Consider the following 19,670-nt stretch of genomic DNA (forward strand, 5'->3'; position numbering starts at 1 on the left):
TCTTGCTGAGCTGCATGTGGGTGGCCTGGGCCGGGGTCGATGGTGTTCCCCCGGCCGGAACCTCCCGGTCTATCCAGCTCCGGATCAGCTCGCGGTCCTGCTGCTGGGTCAGGAGGAGCGCCTGGAACCGCCGCTCCTGCTCCTCTCTAACCTCCAGCATCGTCTGGTGGTGTTCCTGGTGCAGGCCCGCGAGTGACTGGATTATCTCCGCAAATGGCGTACCTGACGTGGACGGGACTTGCATGGTGGCGGCTCTGGTCTTCTTCCTTCCCGGGTTTCGGCACCAGTGTAGTGATGTTCGTAGGATGGTAAGGAAGAAGACAAAGGGGTCGGCTTACTGGGACTCGTAACTGGGTTTTAATAACTCAATTCGCTCAGGTTACAACACTGTGCACATCGCACAAACAAAAGTCACTCATAAATTCTCAGTATCAATCGTCGGTTTTCTTTCCAGCAGTTCCTCTCTGCTCTGTGGCCAGCCGAGTCCCAGTGTGTCACTCCGTCTCCAGCTCTCTCTCCTTCTCTCTCGTTTCCTCCTGCTCTATGTACTCTCTCCACGGCAATTACTGCAACAAGAGACAGGTGTTCATCATTTGTGCTTGATCCACTTACGTGCCGCTCGTCCTCTGACTCTCTCTCCCGTCACAGATTTTGCTAAACCACGCCCCCCTCGCCACATGCAGATATAATTGTAATTAAGAAAAAATATATATTCTCGATTCTCAATACTGCCGACATTGGGTGCGTCTCAATCAGCTCCCTATTTCAGTAGTCAGGGCACTGATCAGGGAGTCAGCCCATTATGCCCTGATCAGTGCCCTGACTACTGAAATAGGGAGCTGATAGAGACGCACCCCTGGTCTTTGCTGTATCAGTAGGCTATATATTTATGTTTAACATGAAGTATAGCGCTCCCTGTACCTCACCTAGCAGCAGCAGCGCCGCGTCAGACACACTTCTGGTGTGTAAATGCATAGAAAACGCCATGACAACAGCCAGTGTGTAGCCGGCCACATGAGTATAACAATGTTTGACTCCAAGCACTATACACACCACCGCGTGTTTCGAAGCAGATGCGCCGCCACCATGCAGAATTCCTAACTTTTTTTTTTAAGGAAACCTGTGGACTCGATGTCCTTAACCTTTACTCCTAGAATTACTTTCTAGTGGGTTTCATAAGAGATGTAAGTGACAGAGGTTCTTCATGCCACTGTCACGGTACTTCCCACAAAGTATGGAGACAAGGATGCAGAGGTTCAAATAAAGATATTTACTTAAGCAAAACAGGATCAAACCCAACAGTGTGCACAATACACAAACAATAGACAGCAAACTGACAGGAACAGAAAGCTTAAGTGGAGTGGAGACGAAGGAGACACAGAGACTAGGAGACAGGAGGAGAACACTGGAGACTTGGAGAAACACAGAGAATGCAGGTAAGTATCGCTGGAGAGTCCTTGAGGTGAGCATAAGCAGACCTATGTGCAAACAAGACCGGACAGTGAGTGAAAATGAGCGTTCATATAAAGGCCACATTGTTCAGCTTTGTGTGTGTTTGTAATAATATTTCACACCTGTAGTTGATTTCTTATTGGTTAACCTGAATGGTACAACCTTCCCTGATCTGTCTTATGCACTTTGAAGATGTTAAGGAGGACAAAAACACCTGTTCGGTCCTTTGTGTTTGGCAATTAAACAATACTTCATTAAGATTTAGTTTTTTCCCCCTCTACAGATGGATCAGTATCGCAGACTCTCAGATGCCAGTGCGGACAGCAGTGCCTCAGATCACGTTTCTCCTTGTGTGATCAGTGAGTATAAATTTCACACTGAATTCGAGCAACATTCATTTTATGTTAGCATAAATCATCAAATCTCCTTTAGAAACTACAACCTGATGGCTAAGGTAGTGGACTGCAGACATGGGCGGGCTGAAATAATGCATCTATTAAGTTGAAAATTTCAATATATTTATATATGTCAACCTACTTGTATGTTTTTGCCTCATTAGACATATAGGGCCCTATTTTAACGATCTGAAACGCAAGTGTCAAAGCGCGAACCGCAAGTAACTTTGTGGGCGGGTCTCGGCGCTGTTGCTATTTTCCCGGCGGGATAAATGGCTCTGAAGTAGCTTCATTATTCATAGGTGTGGTTTGGGCGTAACGTGAATAAACCAATCCGAGCGTCATCCAACATTCCCTTTAAAAGCAGGTGCGCAAGTTCCATGGATTGCTATTATTATGGCGTATTTACCAGGCGCACGCCAGGAGCGGTTCACAGCCGAGGAGACTGATGTGCTTGTAAGAGCAGTGAAAGACAGAGAAGTGAAGTTGTAATGTTGTACATTATGGTAAAGGTGATTTCACAGTCTTTTTTTTTTCAGTCTTTCAGTTTTTTCAGTTTTTCAGTCGATTTTTTTTCCTGGTTCTTGACGGACAAACCAATTTGTCAGATGTCCTTATATACATAGGCTATATGTCTTGCCACTATTGGGCAAACAGGTCTTATCCTTAATTATTACAATTAGCCTGAATCATTTGTAAGCTAGATTTATGCCTATTTTTTCACATCTTCGTGGCACACCACAATGATTTCCGTCATCTCATGTGTTAATATTTTTTTAGTGTAACAATTTATGATTTGCAAAAATAACTGTTGCATCTGTGTAGATTACATGAGCAAAGTGTATGCGCGTTGTGCACGCTATACATTATGGTCAAGCATGCGCCCTTAAAATAGCATAATGAACAACGCGCAACGCGCCACTGACTTTAGACTAGTTTTTTTCTGGTCAGTGGCGCAATTGTTTAATGGAACAGCAAAATAGCACCAGGGATTGTTTGCGCCGGAACACGCCTCCTTTTTTGCGCTGAACCGCCCAGGGAGCGCAAGTGCATTCACTAGTTTAGCGACGTGCTTCTGTGGAGGGAAAAGCGCGCTTTGCGCGGGTGCAAAATAGGAATGACACATGCGTCGGTGTACAAAGTCAATTGCGCTGGGTGCAAGATAGGGCCCATTATCCAGTGTGGTGGCTACAAGAGTCTTGTTGTTGTTGTTTGGCGTAACACAATTTAATTGCCATAGAAACCAATGCAGATGTTGCAGAAAATGAAAAAGTGCCATGGGACAAACAGATTTTGGAATGACAGAGTGAACGAATAGTTAATTGTCTCTTATTTGCCTATTAAACTATGCCCCCAATAAACACACAAATCAAACCCCACAAATAAAAGAAATCAATTAGTGTACAGAAAAATATACGTAATAATATTTGATGTACTGTGCATTGCATTTATTAGATTACACATTCAAGAAAACATTTGAAGTCATTTTGTAAAAGTTTTGACCAGCAGGTGTCTTGTGGTGTTTAAATAATAATAATAATTTTGCGAAGAAATTGCAAAGAAAGCTTTGTTCCTCTTATCTCTAGTGTGTACAGTATTTTGTGGAAATTATTGTAAATCTTGATTATAGAAGTGCTAAAAGATCATGGATACACCATAAAGGAAGAACTCGGAAGAGGGGCTTCAGGAATAGCATTTCTGGTGAATGACACAGATGGAGATCCTTATGTGGTCAAACAGATGAATTCCAGAGATGTAAGTATTTACTAAATATTACTTGAGTATTTGATCATAGAAATCATCTTTTTCTTTCCAATAAGAGTGTCGCTTTTAAATGGAAGTCCTTTTTACTTTCTTCATTTTAGAGCGAGGAGCTGGATACTGTCAAAAAGGAAGTTGAGATCCTGAAAAGTCTGAACTTTGGATATATTGTTACTTATGTGGATTCATTTGAAGGTTTTTTTCTTTGTACACTAATGTTCCTTTATTTCTAATTAAACATGGTAGTGTTTTGTTGCATTTATTAAAAATGAAAAAGAACTACTAACCATCATAGAGAATGAAGAAGGATAACGCATTTATCTAAACAAAAACTTCAGTATAGCTGTCGGAAAATGAAAATATTATAATGTTAAATTATTCTCTGACTGGATGTTAATTTATTCAGATAAAGAAGCGGGACGCATATATATTGTGATGGAGTATTGTGAAGGAGGTGACCTTTCAAAAATCATGGAAACACAGATAGAACATTTTGTTGAAGAAAAACAGGTGAGTTTCTTATGCAGGGATACATACAGTACATACTGTATATTCTATTCTCTATCATTTAAACAACCCTCACATAAAACTTTTTTAAATTTTTGATTTAAAAACATTCTTTAGTATGCTATGACCTATAAAATACAATCCTTGTGGGGACATTACACACACTCTCTCACACACACACACACACACACACACACACACACACACACACACACACACACACACACACACACACACACACACACACACACACACACACACACACACACACACACACACACACTCACGCACGCACGCACGCACACACACACACACACACACACACACACACACACACACACACACACACAAACACAATGGTATTCATATCATTATGGGGACTCTACATAGGCGTAATGGTTTTTATACTGTGCAAACGGTATATTCTGCCACCCCCACATGAACCATACCTATCACACAAAACTTTCTACATTTTTACATTTTCAAAAATACATTGCTCTATATTATTTATAAGCTTGTTTCCTCATGGGCACCTGAAGAATGTCCCCTTAACATTTTACTTGTGAGGACAGTACACACACACACACACACACACACACACACACACACACACACACACACACACACACACACACACACACACACACACACACACACACACACACACACACACACACACACACACACACACACACACACACACACACACACACTCACTGACATTGGGATTTGTCCATGTGTGCAGATCCTTGACTGGCTGGTTCAGATTTGTCTGGCTCTGCAGTATCTCCATGTGAAGAAAATTCTTCATAGAGATATTAAACCTCAGGTATGCACTGATAAAGCTCAATAAATCATATCACAATGTCAAAGCAGTGAGACTTATGTGATCGCTATTGCCATTGTAGAATGTCTTTCTGACTGAAGATGGTTACATCAATCTAGGAGATTTTGGATGCTCAAAAGCATTGGAAAGGTAAAAAAACAAAAAACATAATGGGACCTAGTGATGGATCAAAATGAAAATTCTTTGCCAAAACCTAAAGTCCTGGACTTTTATAGGTTTGAGTTTACATTGTTTTTCCTTGCAGAGCTGATGAATATGCTAATTCAGTTGTGGGTGCAAAGCTCTATGTCAGCCCAGAAGTTTACCAGAAGAGATATAATTCCAAGAGGTATGCTTTTGGACAACTGAATGCATGTAAAATATTCTTATGTTCAGCATTATGAAATGCCGGCTAAAATGGCAATCAAAGTTTCAATTTTCTTGATAATGTCTTATTGATTGATTATTTTAGTTGTCTAAAATGTATAAATTCTGTACAGTACACATACTTCTTGATTTTCATTGTCATGCATCGGCTGTTTTAGTGACATATGGTCATTGGGATGGTTGCTCCATGATCTTTGCATGCTTGACGTGTGGGTGAGTATTTATTTATATTTTCATTCCAAAAAGCACAGTATTACTGTGCCACGGTTGGTTTCGGGTTTTGTTTTACATTTATGTTTTCATGACTTTTTATTTTGTAATTTCATAGTCATGTTTCATTTCCTGGTCTTGTCATGTGACTCCCTTCCCATCATTTCATGTGCTTCTATAGTCTCATGTGTTATGTTCCAATTGGTTGGTTTAGTTATGTATCATATTCTGATTGGTTCCTTTTTCATGTGTCTTGTTCTCATTGGTTGTTTTTGTCATGTGATCCCATGTGATTCTCCTCACCAGCGTCTTTGTCTGCTTCCACTAAGGGGCTGTTTACACTACAACTAAAAACGTTTGGCATTTACATGACAACAGTGTTATGGGGGGCCTAAAAACGATGCCTCTATCGCAGGGGTCGGGAACCTTTTTTGACCAAAGAGCCATTTTTTCATTTTTGGTTAATGCATTTGCACAAAAAAATAATATATTATTATTATTAATAAAAAAAATGTTTTTTTTTTTCTGCAATAAGATTTCAACAGTAGTAATTATTATTTCATAGACAACTAAAAACAAACAAATATGCAGCAAACAACAAGTTGCAATGTGGAATTACTTGTGCAGGGCTTTCACTGTGAGGTTGAGTTACCAACTGATGAGCATAAATCCTCTCTGTGTGTGTGTGTCTGTGTGCGTGCGAGAGAGAGTGAACACACAGTGCTTACATCTACTGCGTATATGTGAATACTCGACTTTTTATTTGGCCATTTAGGCGTGCAACCGAAGAGGCTACTATGCTTCTCTGTGTTGTGCTCGGAGCGCGCGCACAGCATCCTGACAGTAGAATTCAGTTCTCGGGGTCCTTAAAAAGTCTTAAAATGTCTTAAATTCAGATTCGATGGGTCTTAAATATTTTTGGCCACATTACCGTGAAAATTTCTCCAGTCTGACAGACACAGTGACTGTTCTCATTGGAAAAACTGCAGTTCCCTTTCAAGGGAACTCGCGCTGCGTCGAAACGCCGTGAGAACGCTTCTGCGTGATTGCGTCTTGAAGCACTTGTGGAATCAGTCCAATGGACAGACGGAACGTCATTGGCGGGTGACGTCATAGACCGGAAACTATAAAGCACTCATGAACACAAACAGATACTAGCTTCTTTACCTTCAGAAGCGCTCTGTGTGAATCTTGTCTGTAAAAACCATAGACCGTAAAAAAATATGGACGACTTCATTGACTTCCAATGACCATAGTTGAAGCTTTCGTAGGCCCGCTCACGGCACTGACATCTTGGGACAGAGTCTGCGCAGTAGCGATCTCGGGACCGGAGTTGCGCAGTAGAGAACAGGAAGTAGAGGCGCGATTATCAAAAGCCCGCCCACACTCTTGCAGATGCAGAATAATTCATTATGTTGGTGTGAAATAAACAGTTATGGAAATGTAGAAATGAAAGCTAAAGCTCCAATCTCCTCCCAAAAATCCCGAAAAAAGTCTGTTAGTGCCTCAGTTACAACTTCACTCAGAGAAGCCGTCAATCTCAGCTGTCAATCATGACGTCACACCCCCCGTTTTTTATAGCATCACATAACTCACTAAAACTAAACTTATTTAAAAAACGAACACTTGAAATGAAATCATCGTAATAAAAACTGCCTAAAATGACAGAAACCATCTTTAGGAAACAATTATTTGAAGTGTAATTGAATTGTTTAGTGTGTCTGGCATCCATTCTAAATACATGGAGGGGTGGGGTTTAGGAGCTATACTGGGACCGGCCACCGGGGGGCGATCGAGGCGCGGAAGCTTCAGTTTCTGACAGGAGCGCTGCAGGCTTGGTAAAAACTGGTGTTTTTGTCTGTCTTTAGAAAAAGTTAGGCAGGAGTTTTCCACCTTTGTTCTTGTAAAAAGAAAAACATAAAAGTAAAATGAATGTGACAGCAATTCACTGGATGTGTTCATCCCTGCCCTTGTTTCATTACGGGTGGGGATGCATATTCTATGTGTGTTGACTGTTTGTTTAAACCGCCGGGCGCTCTCCGAGGAGGGCGCTTCGGCTCGCGTTCCCCGCGGCTCAGGTCGCTTCTGCCAAGGCAGAGCTGCGGCTTCAGTCGTGGGGATCGCAATGGGTCTGGCAGAGGGGTTAGAGACGGGCATCGCCCTTTCTCTGCCTTCACCTGGCGGGTTCAGTGTTTCATCTCAGGGTTGGAGCAACGCTTGCGGTTCCTTCCGCCCAGAGTGAAGCGCAGAGACCGTGCATAAGCATATGTATGTGCGTCAGCTTTCATAAAAAAGGAGTGTGCAGACATTCATTGATAAATTTCTCAAATGTGTAAGAACAGCACGTACAGAAGAGAATATAACGGCTTGGATCTCGTGTTTGCCGAGGCAACATGTAGATTACAGTAGGGCTGTAATCAACCAAAGAAAATCTTGGTCGACTGAAGTCCTGAAATTTTCGACTAAAAATCGACTAAAATGACGTTAGGAAAAAAAACGTAAAATTAATTAGCTGCGCACTGTGCGCAGTACTTGGTAGCCTAGTTGTCTGCCTAAATGAATTATAAATAAACATAAAAAACTAGTAGGCTATTTGCAGTATATTAAATCGTTTTTGAGCTGATTATTTTGCACTGAAATGAGTCTGAGACACGAGTCTGACGGCTCTGACAAGCGTTGCATCGCGTGCACCTGCACAATATCATAGCCTATGATTTCCGAAAATATAGTACTATATGTTGTCAACTAGATATCATCACAAGAACTTTTGAGGAATATGCAACATAATTTAGACAATTGTTTTTGTCATATGTATTATAATAACTGACAGACACTATCATTTCAGCCGCTCTGTGCAGCTCAGCGAATAGACTATTAACTTAAAGCTTTTACTCTTAAACACAAAAGGCACGTCCACTTAATAAAAAAATTATATTTATTAAACAACCCAGATCAAGAGCAGAAAAAACGCTCTCACAATTAAATAAATAATATTCAGGAAAACTAGCCTTCTTCAAACTGTCTCTCTTCTCCAGTGGGTTGGGCTAATCCAAAAGAAATGGAAACAAGGGGGTGTTCTGAAGACAGTCTGTTACCTGTGAAACAGGGTTGCTCTGAAAACACCCCCATTAGAAATTAGTGTTTTCCACCTGATGAAAAGAACGCGGCGCGGCAAAACTGATGAAATGAACGCGGCAAAACTGACAGTACAGATCCACTTAGCGCGGTGTTGTGACTCTTCCCCTCGTGTATGTTGATGGGCGTTCCTCAAGTTTACCGCTATGGGCGTGCGTTTGAGCCAGCGGGAATGAAAAACAATGGACCAGCGAGAGACTTCTCTTCGCCAGTGGGTTGGGCTAATCCAAAAGAAGTGAAAACAATGGGGGTGTTCTGAAGGCAGACTGTTACCTGTGAAACAGGGGTGCTCTGAAAACACCCCAATTATCAATTAGTGCTTTCCACCTGATGAAATGAACGCAGTGCGGCAAAACTGATGAAATGAACTCGGCAAAACTAATTAAATGAACGCGGCAAAAAAATTGACCAATCAGAATTTTGGTCGAGCTAGAACGTATCGACTAATAATCGACTAATCGATTGGGAGATTACAGCCCTAGATTACAGTCTGCAATATAGCACTGCATCTCATGTTTTGCTGAGGCAGCGTGTAGATGCAGTCTGCTAAGAATGTAATGGACGGAGCTCGTGTTTGCCGAGGCAACACATTGATTACAGTCTGCAATAGTATCTTTTGATCTTGCGTTTTGCAGAGGCAGTGCATAGATCACGGTCTGCTAAGAATATAATGGACAGAGCTTGTGTTTGCCGAGGCAACACGTAGATTATACAGTCTGTAATATAGTGGCTTTTTGATCTTGCGGTTTGCCGAGGCAGCGCATAGATCATGGTCTGCTGAGAATGTAATGGTCGAATCTCATATTTGCCGAGGCAACACGTAGATTACGGTCTGAAAAAAAAAGGAATCAATAGATCTCGTGTTTGCCGAGGCAACACGTAGATTATGTTGCCACAGTGCATTTATAAATGGGGGAAAGAAGAAAGAGAAAAAGAGAAGCCCTTTCTCTCTGTTCCTATGTTTGACTCCTTTTGCATTTTCCATGCCAATATGAATATTCAGCCTGTGAAAAGCTGAGTGGTTTTGAATGTATTTCATTTTGACAAATTAAATCATATTTCTTTGTGGTTTGAGAATTTTTTATATATGAAAAATATATACATAATTCTAAAAATCCATGGTTATGGTAAGAGCACGCGCTGAGTGCTTTGTGCCCTTTCTAATTCCAAAATGTGGAAGCAGAGTGAAGTTCTCTTAAGGCAAAGCGGTTTTGAAAAGACAGTTATTGTCATAAAGAGGCCTTTGTCAAAGTAAAACGTCATCAATGTCAGGTTTCTGAGGGAAACCCTCCGTAGGAAGGCGGTGTTCACAGCACTATACGGTGCCCGTCTCCCTTCGGTGCCCTCAAGGGGACCTTTCTGCCAACCCTGCCACCTCGTGTGTTTCGGGGCGCAGTGGTCCGGGACGAGCACATATCTCAGGGTCCACCCGGAAACGTAGTAGTCCTGGGATGCACGCCCCCTCTGAGGAGGGTCCTAGAGCAGTCAAGCCAGCTGTTCCCTGCCGGTTTGCCTCTTCAGGGCAGTGTGCTTGGTGTTTTTGGTTCTGACGGCATCAACGTCAGGTTTCTGAGGGAAACTCTGTGGGAAGGCAGTGTTCACCTCATTATACGGTGCCCGTCTCCCTTTGGTGCCCTCAAGGGGACCGTTCTGCCAACCCCGTCACCTTGTGTGTTTCGGGGAGCAGTGGTCCCTGACGAGCACATACCTCAGGTTCCACCCGGAAACGTAGTGGTCCTGGGATGCACGCCCCCTCCGAGGAGGGTCCTAGAGCAGTCAAGCCTGCTGTTCCCTGCCGGTTCGCCGCTTCAGGGCACTGTGCTTGCTGCTCATGGTGCACCAAAGGCCAGTCTCGAGAGACTGGTATCTTTAATATTTCTGACGATATCAATGTCATGTCTCTGAGGGTCCCCTCCATAGGAAGGCGGTGTTCACCTCATTATACGGTGCCCGTCTCCCTTCGGTGCCCTCAGGGGGACCATTCTGTCAACCCTGCCACCTCGTGTGTTTCGGGACACAGTGGTCCCTGACGAGCACATATCTCAGGTTCCACCCGGAAACGTAGTGGTCCTGGGATGTGCGCCCCCTCCGAGGAGGGTCCTAGAGCAGTCAGGACAGTTGTTCCCTGCCGGTTTACCACTTCAGGGCACTGTGCTTGCTGTTCGCAGTATGTCAGAGGTCAGTCTTGAGGGACTGGTACCAATAGAGATTTGTTGGTAAAAACTAGGCATGTGCCGGTATCAAATTTTCATGTTGCGATTAATTGCTGAAGCTTTTATCACGGTATACGGTATTATCACGATATTGAAATAAGTTGCAAAAAAAGTGTTGTCATACTATAACAGGTTTAATAACTTATAACAAAAGAACCAAACATTTAAATACAATAAAGAAATACACAAAAAATTATAAAGTAAACAAATATTTAAAACAAATTAAAGTGCAAAAGAATTATAAAGAACAATAGGTAACACTTTACAATAAAGTCTCACCAGTTAATGCATTACATCAACAAAGAGCGAATAGCTAAATTTTTACAGAAGTTATTCTTCTTTGATAACGTCAGTTAAAAAAAGCAACTGTTAGTGTTAGTTCAGGTCCATTAAATAATAGTTACAACTTTTTATTTTAATAATGTGTTATTAAATGCTGAAATGCACATTTAACTAAGATTAATACATGCTTTAGAAGTATTTTTCATTGTCATTTTGTTAATGAATGAACTAATGTTAAATAATGGAGCCTTATTGTAAAGTGTGTGATTAAACAACAGTCAGAACATATTCAAACAATATCTAGGGCATGTAATTTAGTCCAGATTAAAATATAAAATGTTCAAGTTTGAAAATGAATAGCCTTAAGTATTAGGTTATGTGATGAGCGGGGAAATGGCTGCATTTCTGCTGTTCCGTCAGCGCCCTCTGCTGTCAAAGAGTGAATGTGCACTTCAGCGCACTCGTTCCGCCATGTGCTTGGTTCATGCGCGGTCTATTTACATCAGTGCGCGTTCCTCTTTGACTTGTTGTTCATTTTAAACGGTTGATGGGTAAAGTATTCTTAAAATTAATTCTAAAAATCGGAATAATTCGTAATAAATAGTTATTCACGGAATTTTGAAGTGCCCACGATAACAATATTGTGCATGTTCATTATTGCGGTATATCGTATTACCGTTTACCGGCACATGTCTAGTGAAAACAAGAAAATTTGATATTTATATTTTGGTCTGTCCTGCAGATGCAGGCTCTGGTTTGGCACAAGAAGTAGAGACTCTTCTGCAAAAGAAGGCTATAAAAAGGGACCTCTTCCCTGCAGGGAGTCAGGGTTTTACAGCTACTTAATTTCTTCTTTATGGCAAATAATTATCTATAACGCAGGAGGTCTCTGAGGCTCGCTTTTGGGGGAGAAGCACACCAATATCGGGTACTTCCATTCGGTCTAGTTTTGTCACCCCATGGAGTATGGAGGTTATAGTAGTGCTGCGGGGGCTACAGAGCACCCACATACTCATTTATGTCAACAATTGATTGATCTTTTGCTTAGGGAGCAGAGTAGAAAGCAGTTCAACATTGAGATGTTGTGCTTGCCCATATGGAAAAGTTGGGGTTGAGGCTCAACGCAAAGATAAGTGTGCTTTCTCCAGTACAGAGAAACACTTATCTGGGCATGATATGGGAGTTGGTAGTGATGTGGGCTCATTTGTCACTTGTACGCATTGCAACGATTCTCTCAGCAAAGCTAGGCCGGCCACTCTCTGTCAAACAGTTTCAGAATCTGTTAGGTTTCATGGCAGCTGCGTCCAACGGAGATACCTTTTGGCCTGCTGAGCATGAGACCATGACAGTGGTGGCTCATAACCAAGGGGTTTTCCCTGAGGGGATACCTGCTCCGCATGATTGAAGTCACGCGGCGATGCCTTTGTGCTTTAGTTATGTGGAAAGATCCTTGGTTTATGTCCCGAAGGCCGGTATTGGGGACTCATGTTCGTCGCGTTACGCTAACGACAGAGTTTTCCTTTGCGGGCTGGGGGAGCGATCATGAGTGGTCGCTCAACTCAGGTTCCTTGGCAGGACCATCAGTTCTTATGGCATATAATCGCCCAAAATTGATGGTGGTGTTTTGGGTTCTGAACCACTTCTGGCCATACCTCAGGGGCCGCCATGTGCTTGTTCAAGTTAACAATGACACTTTTACCCCTTTTCCACCAAAGCAGAGCCAGAGCTAGATCGGAGCCAGAGCCTAGTTTCAAATCGGTTCTTTGTGTTTCCACACCCAAAGCTCCAGCTCCGAGCCAGGAAAAGTGGTTCTTAAGAAGCACCAAAACATTGCTGGGCTAGAACAGGGCTAGAAGTAAGAACCGATTACGTCAGGCGCTGGGGGCGGGGTCAACAAGACCAACACAAACTTGAGATCCGCCATGTTTGAAATAGCAGCTAATGGAGCTAACAGCTGCTGTTCGTTTGTAATCTCCGTCTATACAAATTACGGCGAACTGCATGAATGCGTTGGATTCGCTGTGTTTTGATGCCGATGTAGGATCGTAAAGCCATGTGAATGAATAGTAACGCAACGTTTGCATTGTTTATGGAAGGCTTGTTCGCAGCGGTGCTGTGCAGAGACCGATCGCCGTATGATAACGAGTCCAGCGAGAGCATGACTCCTTATGCTTTTGATTCACTCATGCGTTTTGTTTATATCATATGTGGATCAGTCTGCGCAGTGACGATGCGTCTTGAACAAGCCCGGTGTGTGTGTGTGTGTGTTTCCCGCTGCCCAGGGTTGCCAGGTTTTCACAAAAAACCCGCCCAATTGCTACTCAAAACAAGCCCAATCGCGTTCCAGGGGGGGATTCCCCAGTAAAAATCAAATTTGGGGGTAAAATATGTGTTTTTTGGCATGGTTGCCTACTAAAATTCGCAATATGGGGCTAAATATCACATAATTGGGGTCGCTTCATCCCGCGGACATGAAAAAATAGCCCGCGGCAAAACCACATACTTGGCAACATTGCCGCTGCCTCGCTAGCGTTGCTGAGAGAGATGAGACGTATACAGTGACGTAAGACATGGCTCTGTTGTGGCTCTCAGCCCGTGGAAAAGCAAACCGGTTCTTAGAAGGCTCCTCAGTTGAACCAACTATGAACTGGGACTAGCTCTGGCTCTGAATTAGCTCTAGCACTGCCTTGGTGGAAAAGGGGTATTTGATGGTTGCATACATGTAATTCCAGGAATCAGACTGAGGCCCGGGGAAATTAAGACTCCACACCGAGCTGGCGGAGCGCTTGTGGTTATCCAGCTCCTCCAGGACTGGACACTATGATACAGGCCACCCCTGTACACCTTTACCCGATTGCTCTGCTTCTGGGAGTTCTGGAGAGAGTTCTGGAGAGAGTTCGCCGAGACGGGGCTCATCTGTTATCAATAGCCCCATACTGGCTGGCCCGAGTAGGGCTCAGACCTAGTTTCTCTTCTGGATGGCTCTCCGCTGGAGATACCTTTCAGTAGGGACCTTCACTCTCAAGTGAGAGGTTTGATCATCACCCCTGCCAGGAGGGTCAAACTGGGCCTGGCCTCCGAGGGGGCCCAGCTCATAAGTTCAGGTCTCTCAGCCGAGGCTGTTGAGACCATATATCACTCCAGAGCTCCGTCCACAAGGAAACTGTATTCTATCTAGGGGTGTAATGGATCGCAGTTGATCCGTGATCCGTACGGATCACGACCCACGGTTCGGCACGCACGTGACCCGCGGATTTATTGTGAATTTTTTTATTTTATTTATGGATTAATCTGAATTGTTTAGCGATCGCAGACTAAAAGACAGTTTTTCTGCCGATATTGCTTTTTAAGTGATCTCGTTCCATTAAACTCGATGCTGAGTTTCAGAGAAAAACATGTGTTCATGTGAACAGGGTATGTTAATCAGTCAACAGTGGCTAGTGGAGAAGTAGAAGAACTTGAAAAGCCTCCCGCATCATTCAAATCGCGTGTATGGGAGCATTTTGGCTTCCCCGTAAAATATAATGATGACGGAAGAAGGGTGGTGAACAAAACTGTAACAGTATATGTAGGCACTGTGGCACGAGAAAGCCGTATGAAAGTGGCGCATGAGTCGAAATCCCTCCGCGCGAGGACGATCCGTTTAGATCTGCTCTGACGGATAGATCTGTATAGCCTTGGTGGTAAGAGGAAGGACCGTGTAGATCCGCTCTGACGGTCGAACAAAGTAGAGATAGCCCTGGTGTTCCTGTCCAGGAAGATTTGTCTGTAAGGGTAATGTTTAAATGCACAGTTACCTGACAAATATTTTTTGAGTACTCCCTCCGGTGCGGGGAAGACCCGTTTAGATCTGCTCTGACGGGTAAAACATCTATAGAGAACGCCCTCAAGTTAGGCCAAGAAGATTTGTCTGTAAGGGTACTGTCTAAACGCACAGTTACCTGACAAATATTTTTAAAGTAAACCTGACTCTCCATTTTCTTCCACCCCAGATAGGGGATTTCATCTTTATTTTTATTTCCTTTTAATTTCCTTTTAATTCCTATTATACTATTTATATTTTTATTTTATTCACTTATAACTATTTTAACTTCATTTCTGTGTAAAGCACTTTGAATTGCCACTGTGTATGAAATGTGCTATACAAATAAACTTGCCTTGCCTTGCCTTGCATACATCGAGCATGGCACCTGCTGACGCCCGTTTCACACATACTCCGTTTGCAGTGCGTATGCGGTGCGTATTTTTTTCGTACCCTTGTTAACGGTTACAGCTTTCACTGCACGCGGCTTTGGTCCGTCAGTGCGTTCCAGGAGCGCGTAGCCATACAGCTGTGCTGCGATCGTTTCCGCACAGAGTATATTTTTTGATGTGCTGGCGCTGAATTAAAGTGACAGCGCATCCGCATTAAAACAAACATGTATCGATGCAAAAATCTAGTAATTCCACCACAGATGCATATAAAGTAAAGTCTACTCTGTTTCAAAGTCAACACATGGCTTTTTGCCTCAAGTAAAGCAAGGAAAACGGCCTTTAAGTAAACAAGGAGAAATAATGGAGAGCACCTGTCCTTTCTTGGAGGTGGAAAAAAAAAGTTCTTTATGACCTGCAGGATTTCTTGTAAAAAGATTTAAAAACGAAAGAAAAGCGTAAATTAATTTAAAATGTTTGTTATTTTAACATAGTCTATTGTCTGTTTTGCAATTTGCATGAGCAACGTAATATATACATCTAAAGTAGGTATTAGGCTATATAAATACAAAGTAATGAATTCAGTAAAACGTTGTTTAAGTGTAGTACGTTTAAACATGATATCTATAAAATAGTGTATAGGCCTACAAAGAGAATTGCAATGCTGACAAGTGTGAGAGGTCTACTCGCTCCCTGAGAATGTTGACATCCTCTTTAAAAAAAAAAGAAGCTCAGGCCCATTTTCACGTCTCAGGTTGTTTTTAGTCAAATTTGATTTATTCAGATGGTTATTTATTTATTTTATTTTTGTTAACACCAAAAGTTCCTTGTTAACCTATAAACCATATAGGTTATGTTAACACCAAAAGTTTTCATGTAATAAATGGAAAGCAAATGAAAATGGTCTCCTCCCCGTTTTATTCTGATCCGAAAAATGATCCGATCCGTGACTCATGATCCGTAGTGCGAAGATCCGTGAGTTTTGTGATCCGTTGCACCACTAATTCTATCCACATTGAAGGTGTATGTGGCAGCCTTACTTCAGGCTTTTTCAGAAGCTAGTTTCTGTTTGTGATCACGGGTGCTTTATAGTTTTCGGTCTATGACGTCACCCGCCTATGACGTTCCGTCTGTCCATTGGACTGATTCCACAAGTGCTTCAAGACTCAATCACGCAGAAGCGTTCTCACAGCGTTTCGACGCAGCGTCTCGTTCCCTCTCAGGGAACCATGGTTACATACGTAACCTGAGGCGATTTCTGGTATCATTGTCGCGCTGCCTGACTGTTTGTGAGAAACTTTCATGGAGAAATCAAATATGCGTAACGGCAAACGTAAAGATATTCTCATCAGAAACATACTGAGGTAAAAATTCAACATGTTTAGTGTATTTATAATATGGTCCTGTAATTAAATAATATACCATGACAAGGGAGCTATTTTGCTGAGTTTTTTCACAAGTGCACATTACACTGATTTAAGTTCAACAAACAAGTAGTAAAGTTACTTACCTTTTAGATACAATATTGACTGTTTTGTTCAGTTTCAGCAACGAAAATTGTTCTAAATGAAGATGAGCGCAGACGTAAGCTATTTCACATTCTCCAAGAAACACAGCGCTTTGAAACAGTCAGTTTAAATTAAGTGACTTACCGCCACCTACTGGTGGTTTAGTGTATTTAAAAGTATATGTTTAAACATTTCTTATTTTGTATAGGCCTATTCAACATTTTATTTAAAACATTAATCTCATAACATTATTTTTTGCAGTTGTAATTTTGCACTGTAAATTATAAAATAGATTAAAAAAAAATTTTAAGCTGATGAAACCAGGGTGGCTGCGGGTCCTTAAAGAAACACTGCATGCCTAGAGACTGAAAATGTAACACACATGCATGATGTCATTGTTTTCTTTGCCAGATCTCATCATTGCTACAATCGTTTTGTGTTATTCTGAGTTTTCATCAAAACTGTTTACAAGTTTTTCCAGCTTCCCGTCAACCCCTGCTGATGCTATCCAGATTCTTATTGTAATTTTTATTAGTTTATTTTTTTCCTCCGCAGGCAAATAACAGGCAGCGTCACATACTTCATGCTGTCAGCATGGCAGGAAACCCCCCTCCCATCTCAGAGAGATACTCAGAGGAACTGAGGGAATTAATCAGACAAATGCTCAGCTGTGAGCCTAAAAACAGACCTTCAGCTGAAGAGATTCTTGCAAAGCCTTTCCTGAGTGATGCAGTGAAGAGAAAAAAGAGAATTCCAGACGTACTTCTAGAGAGTTTCATGAAGTCTGTCATCGCCTTTGATGAGGCCTACAACATGCACTATAAAGACATTGAGGTATTAGTTAGCGAGTGGGGAAGCATAACAGATTCGATGGAGTCTGCACATTACAGCACCACAGTGGGAAGTCTGTCAGGTTCAGTGATCGGAGCAGCTGGAGGAATCACTGCATTAGTTGGTTTAATTTTGGCACCGTTCACTCTTGGGGTATCTCTGATTGTTACTGGTGTTGGTGTGGGAGTTGGTGTTGCAGGTGGAGTAACAGGTGCTGCATCCACCATTGCTAATACTGTACAGCAAAAATCATTCAGAGAGAGCATTGAAAAAATTCAGCAGAAGTATAAATCTGTAAGTGAACCAATTCTCACAGCCCTGAATACACTGAGAAAGCTATTGAGAAAAATCGCAAAGTTCAGTGTTTTTTTCAGCTACTCAGATTTTGACAATGTACTCATATCATGCAATTTAGACAGAAGAAATAACTTGTGTGCCACACAACTCATGAATTTAGGCCTGTTGGCAAATGTCAGCAGAATTGCTACTCAGACTGCAAGAGTAGGTCGAGTTGCAGCAGAAGCAATCTCAGGCGTGTTAAGTGGACTGTTAGTCATAGTTGACGTCGCCTTCATAGTGGTGGATTCTGTAGACATTCACCAGATGAATCAGGGGAAAGTAGATGATCCAGAAAAGGTCATATCCAGTGTACTCAAATCCATTGCAGAGATGAGGAGAACACATAATGAGCTCTGCAATGTCCAGAAGGAAATACAAAAAACAAGAGAGGAACTGCAATGCTATATAGACATGGCCTGGGGTGACAGAGAAATAGACAATGATTGAAACATATATGATTCCTGTTAGAGAAACGGGCAACATCCTACTGATTTATACATGAGCATGAGTGAAGGGGAACTTTTTTATTTTTGTAGAAATCGATCCAAATATTTAATATGTTGCTCCAAACCAACCAGAATTCATGTGTGTAGCGGTTGAGGTTGAGTTTTTGTGATTTACGTCAAGTTAATTAAATGATTTGTTTATCTATACAGTAGTCATCATTCAGCTCAGTTCAGTTTTAACATAGTAGTGCCAGATCAATAATATTGTTGAATAGATGTCCCCAACTAAGCAAGCCAGAGGTGACAGCGGCAAGAGCCCAAAGTCCATCAGGTGACAGAATGGAGGGGAGAAAAAAAACCTATATATCAGATACTATAGATGCATAGAGGTGTAGGTTTGTTTATGAATGAGCTTTTATGGATTACTATTTGCTTTATAAGTACTCATTGGTGTTTGTTTTATAATTGTTTTTATTCAAACCTGTATCTAAATAATTCCAAGGTAATCTCACATATACACAAAATGTGACAGTTTATGTCTTATTAATACACTTCTGTAATACTCAACTGTATTCTTAAACGTTTTTGTTAACCAGGACACACTCATTAAGGTTTACAAATCATTTGTGACATGATACTTGCTCTATTAAACCAGTTCTGAAATTTAATGTAAAATGGAGGTTTAATACATAATAAGCACAGTAATATATATTATATTACTATATATATTTATATATATTATTATTATATATATATATATATATATATATATATATATATATATATATATATATATATATATATATATATATTTTTTTTTTTTTTTTTTTTTTTTTTTTTTTGTTATCTGTTATGTTCTGTTTTGGTTTCATTTCCTATCCAGGGCCGTTTACGCGGACATTTTCATCTGAAAATGGAAAACTTTTGTTTTTGCCATTAATTTACACAACAACAGTGTTTTACCAGGGTCTGAATATTCAAACTCAATTGCTTTTTGTAATTTTTTTTTTTGTAATTTTTTTTTGCGACCATTCATAACTTGAATGTGTTTGGCTTCCGGTGTCATTCGCTTCCAGTTATTTTACTTGAACAAAAGCAGCCCATTATACAGCTTTATACTGCAAACTTTAAATCATTATCATATTATTGTAGTTTCACTAGCATAATCATAAATAAACCACTTTGAA

General features: G+C 41.4%; 1 protein-coding gene across 1 annotated transcript; it reads left to right on the forward strand.

The window, feature by feature from the left end:
* Window positions 1-1,430: 1,430 nt before the first annotated feature.
* LOC307119900 (uncharacterized protein) lies at window positions 1,431-18,484 on the forward strand (the record flags this gene model as incomplete). The annotated part of the gene is made up of 10 exons (XM_079806625.1): window positions 1,431-1,436; window positions 1,736-1,811; window positions 3,478-3,602; window positions 3,713-3,803; window positions 4,015-4,118; window positions 4,861-4,944; window positions 5,024-5,091; window positions 5,207-5,290; window positions 5,487-5,541; window positions 17,423-18,484. 10 exons carry the CDS (start codon window positions 1,431-1,433, stop codon window positions 18,482-18,484), a joined length of 1,755 nt encoding a protein of 584 aa, XP_079662751.1.
* Between the last annotated feature and the right edge of the window lie 1,186 nt (window positions 18,485-19,670).

This window comes from Gobio gobio, assembly GCF_949357685.1.
Source record: "Gobio gobio genome assembly, chromosome: 1".
Lineage (NCBI taxonomy): Eukaryota > Metazoa > Chordata > Actinopteri > Cypriniformes > Gobionidae > Gobio > Gobio gobio.